The sequence below is a fragment of the Myotis yumanensis genome, unplaced genomic scaffold (assembly GCF_028538775.1).
Source record: "Myotis yumanensis isolate MYYU_CA2020_CCGP unplaced genomic scaffold, mMyoYum1.0.hap1 SCAF_7, whole genome shotgun sequence".
Classification (NCBI taxonomy): Eukaryota; Metazoa; Chordata; class Mammalia; order Chiroptera; family Vespertilionidae; genus Myotis; species Myotis yumanensis.
In genome coordinates this window covers 18,321,067-18,338,609 of record NW_027223758.1, presented here as the reverse complement: position 1 = coordinate 18,338,609, position 17,543 = coordinate 18,321,067, and the positions used below count along the sequence as shown (strand labels likewise).

General features: G+C 42.5%; 2 protein-coding genes and 1 non-coding gene across 5 annotated transcripts in view; 1 reads left to right on the top strand and 2 right to left on the bottom strand.

The window, feature by feature from the left end:
* The window catches only part of SNX5 (sorting nexin 5), a 28,309-nt gene extending 17,607 nt beyond the window's left edge, over positions 1 to 10,702 (bottom strand). The window contains exons 1-2 of one of the 2 annotated variants that reach the window (XM_070419871.1): positions 10,513 to 10,702; positions 1,277 to 1,381 (exon numbers count right to left, since the gene is read on the bottom strand). In XM_070419871.1, coding sequence (XP_070275972.1) covers positions 1,277 to 1,381; positions 10,513 to 10,563 — 156 coding nt within the window. In that variant the 5' untranslated portion in view covers positions 10,564 to 10,702. The remainder of the gene's footprint in view (positions 1 to 1,276; positions 1,382 to 10,512) is intronic. The other variant, XM_070419870.1, reaches the window with a different exon arrangement.
* LOC139014787 (small nucleolar RNA SNORD17) lies at positions 5,127 to 5,363 on the bottom strand. The gene has a single exon (XR_011472334.1). It is a non-coding gene; the product is annotated as a small nucleolar RNA SNORD17 (small nucleolar RNA).
* Positions 10,703 to 10,961: 259 nt separating the features above from the next.
* On the top strand, positions 10,962 to 16,997 carry MGME1 (mitochondrial genome maintenance exonuclease 1). Of its 2 annotated transcripts, none has more exons than XM_070419873.1 (5): positions 10,962 to 11,060; positions 12,964 to 13,543; positions 14,807 to 15,023; positions 16,258 to 16,390; positions 16,755 to 16,997. In XM_070419873.1, exons 2-5 carry the CDS (start codon positions 13,030 to 13,032, stop codon positions 16,914 to 16,916), a joined length of 1,026 nt encoding a protein of 341 aa, XP_070275974.1. In that variant the 5' UTR covers positions 10,962 to 11,060; positions 12,964 to 13,029; the 3' UTR covers positions 16,917 to 16,997. The 2 variants fall into 2 exon arrangements, with proteins under 2 accessions (XP_070275974.1, XP_070275973.1); XM_070419872.1 differs by lacking the exon at positions 10,962 to 11,060 and adding an exon at positions 11,140 to 11,248.
* The last annotated feature ends 546 nt before the right edge of the window (positions 16,998 to 17,543 follow it).

Sequence of the window (17,543 nt, the reverse complement as noted above, 5' to 3'; positions counted from 1 at the left end):
GCTTTATTTAAATCAGTTCCTGTTTCCTGCCCTGTAAAGTGGGGATAATAAAACACCACGATAAGGTTGTTATAAAAAAACAAATCCATGTAAACCTTTTACAACAGCACATGGGATAGGAAAAGTATTCAACACATTTTAACTACTAGGTAAGGAGAAAAGGAGGCTGGAAGTGTTCCTGAAAGAACTGATACTGCTTTTTGTCAAATTAAAAATATGGAAACAAGCCTGGCCGGATGACTCAGTTGGGAGTCTTTTCCCTTACACCAAAAAGGTGGTGGTTTTGATTGCTGGTCAGGGTATATACCTAGGTTTGGGGTTCAATCCCTGGTTGGGGCATGTATGGGAGGCCACTAATTGATATTTCTCCCTCCCTCTCCCTTCCTCTCTCTCTCTAAAACAAATAAAACAAATCCTCAAGTGAGGATTAAAAAAAAAAAATTGGAGACAGGCCTGGCCTGGTAGTCAGCTGGTTGTCCTATATGCCAAAGGCTGTTTGATCCCTGGTCAGGAATAAATAAGTGGAACAAAGAATGCATAAATAATTGGAACAAATTGATGTTTCTCTTTCCCTTTCTCTAAGATCAATTTAAAAAATTAAAATTTATAAAAATAAAAATTTGGCGGCAAAAAAATTAAAAAGCTCTTTTGAATCACAAGAAATAAGTGGGACAAAGGCCAAGAACTTGGTAAACATGAGAAAGCACTTCCCACACATGCAAATTAAAAACAAAGGTGGCCTTAGCTGGTTTGGCTCAGTGGATAGAGCGTCAGCCAGCAGACTGAAGGCTCCCAGGTTCGATTCCAATCAAGGGCACATGCTGGCTCGATCCCCAGTAGGGGGTGTGCAGGAGGCAGCCGATCAATGATTCTCACTCATTGTTTGATGTTTCCATCTCTCTCCCTCTTCCTTCCTCTTTGAAATCAATAAAAAATCTAATTAAAAAACAAAAAACAAAGGTGGAAGACTTCAGCTGTGTAGGAAGATGGTTCAGCCTACTTCACTTTGCTTGATTTACCTTCCTCACAGAGCAGTGTACAAGCCACATTTAACATCAGCAATGCCCTAGGGTTCCACCACAGTGGAAAACACTGCAGCAATTGCACTTATTTAGAGGCTCACTACAAGATGAGGGAGGTGCTCACTTAGCAGTGGTGCTACATTGCAAACAAATGGCAACCATTTCAGTTCAGGAAGTCTGTTCTCACAGCCACTGTAAAAAACAAGGCTGCAAACTAGCACTGTTTGTATTATTGAAGCCATTCCACCACTTACCTTGGTGTGTACTGTAAACTTGACCTTATCTCTTTCACTGAGTGCATCAGGTATGTCAATCTGAAGTGAGGGATCAACATTCAAGTCCACAGATACAGATCTCAGCTGAAATACATTTTTTGGTCATTAGTTTCAAATTCATCTTAGTCCTAAAAAGTATCCTTCCAAAAATGGGAGCTAGTAATTAAAAAGCAGCCTGTACGAGATCATTTAGAACAAAGTCAGCTGAGATAAATCTAAGTTTATCTGACACTGTAGGGAAATCTTCTCTTAAATATATGGATGGGTACAAAGTATTCCTGTGATCTGAAAAAGCAACTATAATTTTAATATCATGTGCATTACTCATTTTATATCAGCATGAAAAATTTCTTTAATCAAACACCTAGAGAACCATTATTAAGAAGGCTTGAACTAGACAGGATGAAATCGTGAACTTCTCACATAAATGCCTAAACTACAAGGAATACTCAAGTGGCATTAACCAGATCATTCATATGAAAGACCAGACTAGTAAAACAGAACAGTTATGTGGTATGGGATCCTAGGTCAAAAAGATAAGAAAAACCTGGCTCAAGAGTAGAGCTACTTACCAGGGATTGTTTCATCTAGACACCGAGAAATGAACTGAAAAACTAACAAAGGCCCTACTTAGCAGAATCTCATCGTTAGCTACACATAGGGGACAAGTGTGAGCACTGCCCTGGAAGCAAGAGCAACAGATTTTGTGAGAGGAATTCAGAGGAAAATAACACCCAACTCCATGTCTGTCCGTTTAAAAAAAATTTTTGGAAGAAATGGACTGTTAAGAAAAAGAAGTGGTTAAAATGGTGTTTGTCCTGAATTTAAAGTATGATAAATTCCCTAATTCTTAAAGCAGACAAGCTGAGTAAAGGTCAATGTGAAGGTCTGACACAAACAAGGCATTAAACTGCATGAAATAAGCATCTGTCTTCCCACCTCCACCCCCCAGAGCTAAAGTAAAGATGTCGTAACACTCGATTATTGCACACAGGAAGAATGCCAAGTGAAGACTGGAGTTAAGAGAATGAGGGAACAAGGAATACTGAGATATTTCCCCCTAAATTTCATTTTGAATTCTTTTCTTCAAAATAAAAAGTTCAAGACCTAAGACTGATAAACAACTTTTGAAACTAGAAAAACGGGTTCAATCAGGTATAAAAAGACTAAATATATCCACTAAAAAAATGCATAACTTCTATTTCTACATCTTAGAAACTGTCAGTTACCTCCCATTTTCCCTTAAGCTCTAAGAAAAAATTTAAATTGCAAAAACCAGAGTTAGTCCTGTAACAATGGCTTTCTAATAAGAAACAAGCTTCAAGTTCTGCCAGAACTTGATTTTAACATCAGGTATATTAGTAAGATCACAATATATTTAAGTCCCTGACATTTCAACCTAAATACTTCTCCCAAATTAATTCCTGATGACTCCTATGAAATACTTGCTTATTTTGACTTAATTTTCCTATGTCCATTTATGAGATCTCTACAAACAAAGATAAGACTCAAGGTCAGGGGTACTTCATTTTGTCATAACTGTGACTCTCCTGACGTATTTCTGATAAAAGCTTCCTTCCGATAACTTACCACTGGGCAAATACAAAATTCAAAAGACCTCAAAATATACACTAAAATTTGACTGCAGAGAATACTATTTTATGTTTGTATCTGTCAATCAGAACAGGAACAAAGTGGGCAGGTGTAAAAGGGCCAACAGACCTTGGTAGAAAGACGGGGCAGGTTTAAGGTACATTTCCCTGAGCTCAGCAACAACTGTGATGCTTCCTGAGATTCCATTTCCTAAAGAAGTCTCAAATCCTGGTTTCTAGCCATCTCTCAATTTCTAAACAGGCCGACAATTCCATTTTAGCTCACTATAAGACAAACTTAATGAGCCTGTGATCTCCACATGGACTAGCTTTAGAATTAGGTATTGAAGGACCAAGGTGAATGTAATAGAGAAATAGTTTATTTAAGCATCAAAGCTAAAATGAACTTTACCAGCTGCTTTTATCCCACCGAACAATTATCTTCTGGTTTCATCTCTTTCCCCACAAGTCTAACCATATAATTAATAGCCTAGATTATTTACTATATTACTATCTTCCTTTCTTGTTACCATAGAAATATGGTTTTTGGTATGAGTGCAATGAAGACACACATAACCTACAGTTAGCATATAATCCTCCAGAAAATGAAGCAAATAAATCAATAAAAAGTTGTGAAATGCTTAAAACTTCTAAGTCAGCACAGAATCCTTACTCCGGAAGCATCAAGTATGATTAAAAGTTCAGCATTCTTTCTCCTGCTTAGTCAACAAAACCCAAACCCCACAGCCTTCCGCCATAGTACTTGCTAAATAAATCAGCAGGATGTAGAGCAGTGATTCCCAAAGTGGGCGCTACCGCCCCCTGGTAGGCGCTGCAGCGATCCAGGGGGGCAGTGATGGCGACAGGTGCATTTGGGGGCGATGAGTAACTGCTATTAAAATTTTAAAAAAATTAATTTCCAAGGGCTGAGTAATATTTTTTCTGGAAAGGGGGCGGTAGGCCAAATAAGTTTGTGAACCACTGATGTAGAGTATAAGAACTGGGTTGTACCCCATTCACCCAGCTCTATCCCCTACCCTAAATAAGCATCCAGAGTACTGCTTAGCACTGATGGCCAATACCAAGTTGGGCTACTGATGTCAAAATGCCAAGAATGGCTGTTTAAATCAATGGAGAAAAGCAGGCTTCAGAGCCAAGTCATGTTACTTTTTCAATTTCCCAGTTCCCTTAGGTCACTTGAGAATCAAATTTAAAACACCTATCTTCAAACAACAAAATGTAAGTTTTAAAACTGACTTTCTTTTGTATATTTCTATAGAAACCACTGCATGATATACCCAAAAGTTTTAGATGGAGTTTCAGCCCCCAATGTACTTTCCTTCCTGATTAATCCTTATAGTAAGGATTACAATGATCTTGTGACAAGAAAAAAAGGGGGGGGGGGCGGAAGGGGAGGGGAAGATAAACAGCACTGCTTTATTTAGAAAGCAAAATTTTAACTGTTTTAAAAACTCTAAATACTTGGTAAGAGCCTGAAAAGGAGAAAACCTGATACAGAATCCCTATGCACTTCCTCACCCCTTCATCAGCCAACCCAGCTGGGGAACATGATACTACTGGCTGCAGGACAACTCTGCAGACTTTAGAGCTAAAGACCACTTGTGATCCAAATCTCACTTTGACTCACTTTGGTGCAAGGCTTACCACCATCTACAAAGCTCACTCTTCAAAAGATTTAATGGTTCACAGGTGGCAAAGGGCAGCTATGTGATTGGACAACATGGAAGGCTAGATTCTGAAATTCAGAACCTACAAGGGAGAACAGAGAAGATACATTCAGCAGATATATATATTACTTTGTTACTGTTTCAAGTCACAGGAAAGAAGTGCTCTATAAGAAATTCTAATGCCATGTCCTTCTCCAAATCCCTCCTTTATGGTTCTAAGTACTGGTACTCAAATTTTTTGTTACCATTTTCTTCCAAAACCTGCTTATCTGTTCTATCCCAGCTTTTCCTTATAGCACTGGTGCATGAAAACAACTGAACTGACTATAAGCAATGAGCTCTGCTTTTAAACCTATTTGTTTCTCATTTCCTGCCCCTCTCCCCAACCTACAATAGAGTCTTCCCTTCTTCATATAACTTTGGTCTACCAGTATCAATCATAACAGAACCAGTCTTCTAGATCTCAGTATACTAATACAGATAAAAGTTATGGAAGTTAGCCATAAGCTTTAAAAAAAAAAAAAAAAACTAGATAAAGGGCCACAGCAAGTGATCAGATTTCCACCACTCATCTTGGTGAGATGGGCCCAAGAGGGACCCATCCCTGCTGACACCAACCATTCTTACGGGTAGTCTACCAACACACAAGCTGTCCATGGTAGAACACCACAGACTGCAGGGCATTTGGAGGCTACTGAACCCTGAGTTCCTAGAACAGGAACCAAGGCTTGGAAGAAGGTCAGTGCAGCGTACTCAGCGAATGGATAAACTCAATCATCATTTCACAAGGCTGCAAAGCCCATGAACTAGTCAAATCCAACATGGAACCAGAAAGATTAAGTTGAATTATTGGCTTAACTAACATTCATTACAAGAAATCTAATTACTAGATACCTGGATTATTTTCAAATGAGCTCACAAAATGAAAGGGTTACCCTGTATGATCTAAGGAACTCCTAGCACAGAAATTCTACTGGGAATCAACACAGCGGTGCTACGGAGGAAGCAGCTAAACAAATAAAAAATTAATTTTCTTCCATTCAAAGCTAAAGCCCTTTATCTACTACTACCCAATTCTATCAAGGCTCCCTCCCCAAAGTTCCTTGATATATCAAGTCCACAGCCCTCTGCTACAAGCCTGACATGTTACATACTACTAGTACACATGTCGATGAGGATATTTAAGAACATTCATTGCCTGACCTTTATGATCAAACCAAGATGAATGGAAATAGGTTTAATACACAAATTTACCTTCACCACCACCAGATTATTCAGCAACACAAGAGAGCTATCTGAGCTTAAGCTTATATAAGTTTGAGACACAAATGGCAGCATGGAGAAAAGAGAAGGCTGCCTGCTTCCTGATGAGATTCCCTCTGCTTTGAGTCAAAGGTACCACACATTTCCCAAGTCATTTAGATGTAAATATTCCATTACCTAATTTCATCACTCACCAGTAGCTTTGTACTGCTCTTCAAGAAATATAAAGTGAGCCCTAACCAGTTTGGCTCAGCAGATAGAGCGTTGGCCTGCGGACTCAAGGGTCCCAGGTTCGGTTCCGGTCAAGGGCATGTACCTTGGTTACAGGCACATCCCCAGTGGGGAGGCGTGCAGGAGGCAGCTGATCAATGTTTCTCTCTCATCGATGTTTCTAACTCTCTATCCCTCTCCCTTCCTCTCTGTAAAAAATCAATAAAAATATATTTTTTTAAAAAAAGAAATATAAAGTGAAAGCCCAAGAAGTTGGCTTCTGCATTTGTACTCACCATTAACAGTGACTAGAATGGTTAGAGGCCTGCCCCTCAAAAACAAGTAAACTATACTCTTCAAGCAGAAAATGCATACCACAAGTAGCTATTCTGAGAACATTACACTTTTCTCTCCAGACCACATAGCAGTGCCTGAAAAAGTTATACCAAATTTGTAAAAGGGAAGGAAGGAGGGGAGAGTCAAGCCAACAATCCCGTATCTGAACTGAGGAAGTGCAGTCCTTCCTCTGTGCCTCTAACTGCACTTACACTCTCCTCCCTCTTGGCTTTTGCCTTCTGGTTATGAAACAGTTGATGAATTTCATGTCCCTCTTTTAGAAGGGCTACCTCCTAAGAGTTAACTCAGTGGCCAATCAGAAAATAAACAGATGTCGGAGGGAGGCTTTTTAGAAAGAGAGATCAGGCAGAGAAACTTTCCATTTATACTTGTAAAGTTTGCCACATGCATGAGACAAGATGTCCTCCACAGCCATCTTCCTTCACTGCTTCTAAAAGGCAGAACTTAACAACTGTCCTCAAATTGGGTTCATTAAAGGGTTGTTTCCCTACCACCTCACTTCACTCATGCCCTTTCATCAATGGCTATGGCTATCTCAAGGGTACTAAGCTACAGAAATATTTTTGCCTTATCTCCTCGAACAACCAGGCCCTGATAATAAATAGAGCAAAATGTTTTTTAAGATTTTAAACTAAGTTCTACTCTGCAGCACGTTTGTTAGTGAACTTCAATTCTAGTCCACAACGTTTTGAGTGCTGTAACATCAGAGCTTCAGGTTTCCACAATACAAAGCAGGCACTACATTTCAAGAGTGAACACACAGCTGCCTCTCTGCAATCCTAAATTGCCCCCAGAACCCACTGAAGAAACCCTTTTACCATCTTTTGATAAGGTTCCTCAATATTGGGGTGGGGAGAGCTAATTCCCCCAAAGTCAACGATACAGCATGTATTTTCTAATTTATCAATCATAGATTTGCAAAAAATGTAAAAACTGGCACACTGGCCGAAACCGGTTTGGCTCAGTGGATAGAGCGTCGGCCTGCGGACTGAAAGGTCCCAGGTTCGATTCCGGTCAAGGGCATGTACGTTGGTTGCGGGCACACCCCCAGTGAGAGATGTGCAGGAGGCAGCTGGTCGATGTTTCTCTCTCATCGATGTTTCTAACTCTCTATCCCTCTCCCTTCCTCTCTGTAAAAAATCAATAAAATATATTAAAAAAAAAAAAAACTGGCACACTGAAGATCAGCCTCTGTAACACAACCTTCACCCACTCATACACATCATTTTTGAAAGGAAAGTTTAAACCAGTGATTCCCACCCAAGGAACATTTAACAATGGCTGCATATATTTTTTGACTATCACTACTGAAGGAAAGGGACCTACTGTCACCCAGAAGCCTGGTATACTGCTAAACCCCTACAATGCACAAGACAATTCCCCACGACAGATTATCAAAAGCCAAAAATGTCAGTAATGCTCAGGCTGTAAAACCCTGGTTTAAACTCAAACTCTACATCAGATGTTGGTTATTTACCAGGTCTCACACCAAATGAGAATTTAGATCTCAGGACCTAGAAAATTCTGTAATAGTTTCCCTTGGCCATTTCTTCCTACAGCCCCAAAAATGTGAGATTATGGGCATCTTAAGACACTGTGTACAAGTTACTGATCCAGAACTAAGATGTGGGCAGTTCTGATAAGTCCTACACTTCCAGAGTTTAAAAAGAAAAACGAAGTCAAGCCATTAAATTAAGAAAGTCCACAAAAATTAATCATTTTGAAATTGTCATAGTAGTCAAAGTTTAGTACTGTTCCTACACTAACAAACTTTAGGACATTTTTCCACTCAAGCTGGGAGTCAAGTGTCCCTAGAGACAATTTCCACACAAGTTAACAAAAAAACTGCAAACCAAAGCAGCAGCATAATTAATGTGGCTCCAAGGTGACATCATCCACGAGGCTAGGAAGGGCTACCATCTAGTGTCCTTGCAAAACTTTTCCTACTTGCTAAATTTACTTCAGTCTATTAGCAATTTAAGAATCATTAAAAAAAAAAAAGTCTTGGTAGGCAATCAGGACCCATACTCTATTTGCGGTGGGTTTGCTGGAATATTGAAGAGATTCATCACCACAGAGGATACACACTGAATCTGGGAGTGGGAACCTAACCACGATGCCAGCTATTTAAGTGGCTTTTTGGCAAACAGAAGGCCTGGAGAACCTGTAAGGTGCAAAATGACTAGAGACCAGGGTAACTTATTTTATGGGAACGAGGTTCTGCGTGATCTCATTTCCCCCCTACCCATTAAAAACTCCAGACACCCGAGAACGTCCCATGGACGGTGGCACAGTACTAGGTAACTATAACGATGGAGCCACTGGTGTTAATGCCTTAACTTTTTCATGGAGGACACTTGGTAAAAATCCCATTTTTCCAAATTTAAAGATCAAAATACAATCTTTTCCATCAGTAGAGAACCATCAGTAGAGTTGAACCAGGTCATAATTCGATTCCCAGTCAGGGCATATCTATGAGGCTTGCCCGGGCTCTGGCTGTGGGTTGAGCAGTCTCCCATGGACCAAAAGGTCGCGGGTTCCATTCACCATAGGGGGCATGCAGGAGGCAGCTGATCAAGTTTCTCTCCCGTCCTCTCTATAAAAAACGTCCTTTAAGTTAACAAACAGTAAAAACCATCTAAAGATACACAGCACAGGATGAAAGTTAGATCAGGAAGCAAAATGAAGCCACGTGTTAGGGCAATATTTTAGTAAGTTTTATTATTCCCTTATTTCTTCATTTAAAAAAAAATAGAAGGAAAATGATTCTACATAAATCCTTTTCCTGTAGCCACCACAAGGGTTGGGGAGGCAGGAAATAGCCTTAATAATCCTCCAATTTTGCTGGAGGGTTAGAATGATGGGCACTTTAAATTCCAGCTACCATATACCATACTAACAAACAGGAAGGCCCGCTGAAGCAGTCGAGCACTTTTAAACAGCTAATGTTTTAGACTCTCAAACAGTGGGTCAACGAAGTGTGTGTGTGTGTGTATTAAATTGCTATCAAAATTCCTATTCAGCATCTAAACTTGTAGGAAGAAATCTACCTTTGGAAGGTTCTGGTAAGAATCGTAGTCTCAAGTTCCCACTTTCAGTTTTAGTAAAAAGAACAAGTTCCTTCTTTCAACTTACAAGTAAAAATACTCCCAGGAAGACTTGACTACCCCCATCACCAAGTTGCACTTGAGTAACCAACACAGCATGAGGCCCTCGGTGGAACAGTGTGGGACTTGGACTGGATAAGAGAGTCTCTCCCCAAAGGCGGCTAACACAGACGGGGCATTTTAAGACGTCTTCCAGGTTAAATCTAAGAATGCTTTGTATCTTTAAAGTTTTCCCCCCCTTTCTGTCAGAAAAACTTGTGTTAACGATTCTGCACATAACGTTGTGGTTCATTAGCAACTTATACGAATTGTGCGACACTAATTCAAATGTAAAGGGTCAATAAAAAAGAGCAGAGGCTTGTTTCTAAATCTTTAATTGGCTACGGCAAACTAATTTTACTGCACGTTACCTACCAGACCTCAAGCTTTAAGCGGCATGGGGGTAATTTACATAAACATCCACATTTTAAAAATAAAAGCCGAATTCAACAACTATTAGAGCACCTACGAACAATCACACAACTCCCGCAGCGACGCCTTTAGCGTTTAAAGTTGTAAGAAACAGGCTTCAGATTTCTGACTTGATGAAATTTCCTCAGTATTTAGGGCCTAAATTTTAGGCCAAAAAAAAAGAGTTTTACCAAGGTGGAGGGGGGGAGCAGTTTGGAAGCATTTAGTTGCATATTAAGGGGATTTCAAGTCCCCCGTCCAGTCTTCGTGAAGCCAAGTTCAGTTTTAAAAAACTTTTTTACGTAAAAACCCATTCTCGGGGCTCCAGAGGCTCGCCGCGCCCGCTCGGCCCCGGACACCGGGCCGCTGGGCACGGTGCCGCGTCTGTTCTCAGCCTCAGGAAGAACAAAGGGCGCTCGGGGCCCGGCAGGTGCGTCCCGCGTGGGCACGCGAGCGGCCCCAAAGCCCCCTTGCGACGAGGGAAGAAATGTGGGGCCCCGCGAGGCCGGCGGGCCTCCCGCCGGGCGCCTGCAAGTGTAAGGCCTCACCTTGCTTCGGTCCTCGTCCTGCTGCTGCAGCACCTCGGGAACCGCGGCCATGGCGACGCGGGTCTCGAGCGCGGGCTGCCGGGCTGTGCGAGGAAAGAAGAGGCTGGGCCGCCGCCGCCGGGGCGCCTAGAGGGGCGGCCGCGGCCCCGCCTCCGCTAGCCTCCCTGCCCCACGGCGGCAGGAGGCCACGGGACTCCGCCACCATCCCAGAAGCCCCAGGAAAGGCGAGCGGCACACCACGTGCTCCCCCACAGCTGCCTCCCCCGTCCATCTTGGAGCCGGGCAAAGAAGCTACGCGGGGCCTACCCTCGCTCCGGGCCACGCGGGAGCCGCAGACCACAGGGCAGCGAGAGGCGCGCGAAGGCAGAAACACTCCCCGCCAGGCGCGTCTCAAGGAAGAGCGTGCTGTCGCGCGGCGAAATTTATTACCTAGCCAGAGTCCAAGATGGCCACGAGCTGTGACGTCAGCGAGATCTCGTGAGAGCGGAAGGGCGCGATTTGCAGGCGCCCGCGCATCTGCCGGCGGGGCGGGACTCTCCAGGGATCGCGTGAGTGTCTACGGAGGTGAACCAAGGGCTAGGGGCGGGGCGTGCGCGCCGCGGAGCGCAGTGCATGCTGGGACCGCCTTGCCTGGGCGGAAGCCTAATTCGAGACCAAAGCGCGGGAACGCTGAGCTTACGCGCCCGAAGAGGTTGTTAGCTACGCGGGAGCTAAGCGCGGGGTGGTGGCCGCTGAGGTACCTACCCCTGCCCCGAGCTAGGCTTCTCCTTAAGCCGTCTTCTCCCTAGTCCTGACTCTCACCGTAAGGGCCCCTGCATTCTGACCGCCAACATGGTTCTGTTGTTGGCGGCTGTAATGGCACCAGAAGTCTGACCCATGGGGTCAGGCCGACCCTCCTTCAGCAACCTGGGTACTTGGATTCTGGCTAGAAAGAATTCGGGGCCAAGACCCAAACTGTAAGAGGATTTTTACTTGGTAAATCACAGAGGTGGGAAAAGTAATTGGTAGAAGATATGGCCTGAGGGAATTTGTTATGGAGGTAAAGGAAGGGCCTTTGGCCCTAGCGGGTTTTGCTCAGTGGATAGAACATTGGCCTGCGGTCGACCGGTTCGATTCCCGTCAAGGGCAGTACCTCATTGCAGGCTCCTCCCCCACGGAGCCCTGACCGGGGCTCAGGCAGGAGGCAACCAATCTCACGTGGTCTTTCCCTCCCTCTTCCACTCTCCCTAAAAATCAGTGGGAAAATATCCTCGGGTGAGGCTTAACAAAACAAAAAAATAAAAAGGGCCCTTGGCGCTTGGGAGTGAGGGAACTAATGGCAAGGGAGGGGGGGCCGCTTCTGGGAGGGAGAGCACACTAGGTCCTCCTGCTCCTGGTTTTTTGTTATTTTTTAAAATACTTTATTGATGAGAGGGATAGAGAGTTAGAAACATCGATGAGAGAGAAACATCGATCAGCTGCCTCATGCACACTCCCTACTGGGGATGTGCCCGCAACCAAGGTTCATGCTCTTGACCGGAATCGAACCTGGGACCCTTCAGTCCGCAGGCCCACCCTCCATCCACTGAGCCAAGTCTGCTCATGGTTTTAAGGTGGAGATTTTAAGGGAAGATCTCAATAGATAGATATTCATCAGTTTTCTAGGTGTGTCCTTTCAGGGTTGTGGTCTTCACTGGTCGATTGGCCAGTCTCAGGGCAGGGGTCATTCTGCAATGCAGCTGGTTCTGAGGACAAGGGGGCGGGGAGGTCGCTGGTCTGGTTTTGCTGCATTTCTCGACCTGGAACTGAAATACAATTGAGGCACAGATGTTATCTCTAGGGAGGAAAGGTCAGAGGGTCAAAACGCTCGATCAGCTTTTTGCTAGGGGAAGGAAAGTCACCCTGGGGACGAGGAACCTACAATAGACTATCCCTTACTGTAGGTACCTGGGGCTGACTTATGGGGGTCACAGTGGTGCTCCCTGCTGACTGCCCTGCTTGCCACTTGGGACCTGACATGTCCTTTAGGAGCTTGATTTCCACATCTGTAAAACGGTGGAAGTACAGGGTGTGAGGGTTGAATGAGAAATCTCCACACAGAATACTTAGCAAACAACCTGGTATTTAAGGATCCGTGGTTAATTGTTAACTGTGACTCCTGGCTATTACAGGATGGATTCTAGAGTTGTTTTTTCCTCTAGTCTCACACTCCTCCCTCTGTTCCTAGGCATCACATTTCTTCAGAGAGAATATCCGGGACGTCTTGCCCAAGCTGCTATTTCAAATTTAGTAGGTGCTGGTCCTTCTGGTATTGACCAGGACCTTTCTTTGGAAATAGCTGTGTCCGAGCATGTTGCAAAAGCTTCTTGAATAGGCTTTTAAATGTGCAATATCATACTGATGCAGCTTTCCCATTGATAGTTAAAATAATTTAACACATTTGGCACCTAACACCACTTTTCTCTTTAATAGGAATGCAAAAAACTAAAAAGACCCTCTGCATTGCAAGGAGACTAGAGGGAAGTGAAAAGTCTAAAGATGAAGGCATTTCAGACCATCTGCAGGCAGCTTAAAAGTTCAAAGCTATTTTCTGTAGAACTCTCCCCCTATCTGGGTTTCTCCACGTCCTCTTATTCATGTGGCCGGAAGAAAAAAGTGAACCCTTATGAAGAGGTGAACCAAGAAAAGTACTCTGATTTAGTACAGTCTGTCTTGTCATCCAGAGGCCCTGCTCAGACTCCAGAATCGTTGTTCGAGGAAGATTCTTTACTCTATGGACCTGTGAGTAAGTGTAAACCCCCAAAGCAAGATGGGGAAGCAAGAGTTCCAGGAAACTGGTTTCCTCTCTTCAATCCAGAGAGAAGCTGCAAACCAAATGCAACAAGTGCTGCGACAGTTCCTTTGAAAATCCCTTTGCAAAGGAATAAGATACCAAGTGTGACCCGGGTCCTTCAGCAGACCATGACATCAGAACAGATTTTCTATTTGGAGAGGTGGAAGCAGCGGATGATTCTGGAACTGGGAGAGGATGGCTTTGCAGAATATACTTCAAGTAATTTTCTTAATCCTGGTTCTATATTGTTACTGTGTTTTCTAGAATACACAGCACTCGTGTCATTCTTTTAAGTTTTTTTCTTAAACTTTAACTAGTGAGGAATTACTTTCAGATAATAATTAGCTTTAAATAGCACTGAGTGTTTAACTCACTTAATCCTCATGACAACTCTATAAAGCATAGATACTATTGTCCCCATTTCACAAAAGAAACAAGCGTAGAGATCAAGTATTTTGACTAAATGACGTGTAAAATTTATTTTATAAGCTACAAACTTAAGTATTAGAATTGCCTGTTTTCTTTGTTTATGGAAAAGAGTCAATCACCTGATAATGGAATTATAGTTGTTTGCTAGGCATTCTGTTCAGAATCTAGTACATAACCCTTGTTCTACTTATCAACGTAGACTGACAAACCAGACTAATGAAATTAAAACAATAAGCCAGACACGTCATCTGTATTTAGATTTTGGTAAATTGAGATAATCAGATGCTCTTGATTAGGAACTGAGAATAAATAAACTTTAGCCTTCAACTCCTAACTTACTAGATAAGTAAAGAGACTGACTTCCTTTAAACAGAATCCATTCAAAAGCAAGATAAAAAGAAAGACCATTGCACAGGTGAATTAACTGATCCTCATCAGGACTGTGTAGTTGTCTTTTCTTAAAGCTAAGTTTTACATTGATCATTCCTTAGACCAGCAGTCGCCAACCTTTCAGACCTCACTGAGCACCAGTGGTCCGCAGACCACTGGTTGCCGACCTCTGCCTTAAACTGTGCTTCCCAGAGAGCAGTATATCTACCCCAAGTGGTGGTACACAAGCACTTTTTTAAGAGTAATGCCGTTATTTTGAAGCATCTTAGAAAAAAAGTGCATGTGTGCACACATGTTAAACAAGTAGTTACATGTGTTTTATTTTTTAAAATATATTTTATTGATTTTTTACAGAGAGGAAGGGAGAGAGATAGAGAGTTAGAAACATCGATCAGCTACCTCTCCTACTGGGGATGTGTCTGCAACCCAGGTACATGCCCTTGACCAGGATTGAACCCGGGACCTTTCAGTCCGCAGGCCGACACTCTATCCACTGAGCCAAACCGGTTTCGGCTAGTTACATGTGTTTTAAAGAAAAGTAAATCTTGTGTAATTTTAAATTTAATTATTCAGAGTTTTTTAGAGTATTTGTTTTTTTAGTACTAGTTTGATCTGTTCTTTGTTTTGTTTTTTTCTTTTCCCTTGACTTTTTTTTTTTTTTAGACTTATTTTTACAAGGGAAACAGTTCCATGAAGCCTTGGAAAGCATACTTTCACCTCAGGGGAACTTAAAAGAGGGAGATGAAAATCTTGAGTCTGGCTACATCGAAAGCATCCAGCATATTCTGAAAGATGTCAGTGGAGTTCAAGCTCTTGAAAGTGCTGTTCAACATGAGACCCTAAAGTATGTAGGTCTGCTGGACTGTGTGGCTGAGTATCAGTAAGTATTAGATTGTTTTTTTGAAAGTGTGTAGGTGCATTAATGCAGGGTGGGACAGATGGTGCCTACTTTTTCCTCTTAACTCCTACTTCAAGGTACAGCCTCTGTTAAGTCAAAACCTGTGTGATAGGTAAGAGAATTGGGTAAGGATGGATACAGAGGGAAGAGCCACATAATCCTTGTAAATCTGTTTTCCAAAATCAAAATGTTTGGTGGAGAAAAGATAACTTTTTCCCTCTTTATTTTTTTTTGAAGATAACTTTTCAATATCCCTAGGATGGCCTGTTTTCCAGCATGTTCTCCTCCCCTCCCCCAAGCCAGGTACCAGCCATGAGATCAAATTTGATTCCTGGATTTTATTTCCTGTTCCCCTAAAAATAGCATCTTGATCTGTTAGCCACGCCAGCTGGGCCACACAAAAAAAAAAGTGGCAGGATTTTTTTAAAATATATTTGTATTGATTTCAGAGAGGAAGGGAGTGGGAAAAAGAGATAAAAACATGAATGATGAGAGAATCATCGGCTGCCTCCTGCATGCCCCCTACTGGGGATGGAGCCCGAAACCCAGGCATGTGCCCTTGACTGGAATCGAACCCGAACCCTGGATCCTTCAATCCGCAGGCTGACTCTCTATCCACTGAGCCAAACCGGCTAGGGCCAAGATTTTTTTTTTTTTTTTTTTGAAGTGTTGATAGATTTGAGCCCCAGCCTTGGTTTATGAGCAAGAGAATTTCTAAAGCTCCAGGATGTTTAGTCTTTTATGATGAGGACTTTGCTACTGGTCTATGGTGGTTCATTCTGATAGACATTTGAAGCAAAATCAACTAAGGTAATAATAGGTGTAGCTTCAATTCCCCTGTCACTTGTTAAAGGAAAGGAGGCCTTGGATGTTCCAAGGCATTTTGAGAATGTATAGGAACTTGAACTGTGGAAACGTTTCCCAGCACTCCCACCATGGGTCTGCACCTGTAGGTCTCACCGGTGCAATTTAGGAAACATTTTCATCAAACTCCTGACAGGCTCATTTACTGAATAAAGGGCTCAAAGCAAAGAGAAGGTCAGATCTTTCTAATCCTAAGAGGTAAAGCTCAGAGGAGCTGTCTTTTTGGCAAGTGGAGAATAGAAGCAACAGTCATTGAGTGACAAGTAGTAAATTACATGTAAGAGGGTTAACCTAATAGAGCTTTTTGGTTTTAACTATTACCTACAAAGATTTTCCTTTGGTTTCTCTTTAGAGGCAACCTGTGTGTGATTGATTGGAAAACATCGGAAAAACCAAAACCTCTTATCCGAAATACATTTGACAATCCGCTGCAGGTTGTGGCATACATGGGTGCCATAAACCATGATGCCAACTATAGCTTTCAGGTCAGGACACTGAGCCTCTGCTCAAAGCTTTGCTCAACACTTGTTTAAAGCTATTTAACTCATTATGGCTCTTATTCTGTTTGTAGCCCACTGCTTACTTTGTTCCTTGTCTACCTGCCACTTTAAAAAGCACTTTTCCCCTTCTGCGGCTTTTTGCTGTTGTTGCTAATAGTTCTTTAATGATGACAGTCCATTCTTCAAAGTATTATCTGTCATCTTTGTGTTCTTGTGTATCCTGGAGCAGTCTTCCATCAGCCCATCTTAGAAATTGAGTTAGCAGATGTTACTGTAGATTGTTCTGAGTTTGCCCTGGAGTAAGAAGGAAATTAACCTAAACTCACTCATCCTACTGTGTCTCTTCTAGGTTCGGTGTGGTTTAATTGTGGTGGCCTACAAAGATGGATCCCCTGCCCACCCACATTTCATGGACACAGAGCTGTGTTCCCAGTACTGGACAAAGTGGCTTCTTCGACTAGAAGAATATACAAAAAAGGAAAAGAACCAGAATATTCAGAAACCAGATTAGGGGCAGGATGCTATTTGGAAGGATTCAGCTCTTTCTCACAGTTTGGGAAAATATATTGCTGTTAACTGGACATAAGATGGAGGTCCCACAGGATCTGAGAGCTGCTTTAACACAAAACAGAAATATTAATTTGTTAAAATTTATTGCAATAAAAAAGAAAAACACTGAAAAGCCAGAAAAGTTTAGATATAAAAAACTGGACTTCAGCATACAAAAGATCAGCCATGCTACCTCTGACTATGATTTACTTGAAAAAAGGTCAAGCAGGATTGGCAGTGTTGGTGGCTCTTGGACCCCATGGAACCTCTCTGTGTCCTGGGCAGCCTGCCCAGTCTTTGAACTAAAATTGGAGGGCAATGAGGCTTGGTGTGCCAAGCATTTCCCCAGGGTTACACCACAAGGGAAGGGGCATGGCAGTCCCAGGGTGTGTGGAGGGGGAACTCACATCAGCCAACTACTACTGCCAACACAGTTTCCTAGAACTTGTTTTATATATTGGGGTTCTCTTTATATTTCTTTGGGAACGAAAATTTCCATTTAACATTTTTAAAAAAGAAATATGTGACTCCTTAGCCTCGAATAAATAATTGCTCTGGAGAAAGATAGAGCATATTCACCATATCATTG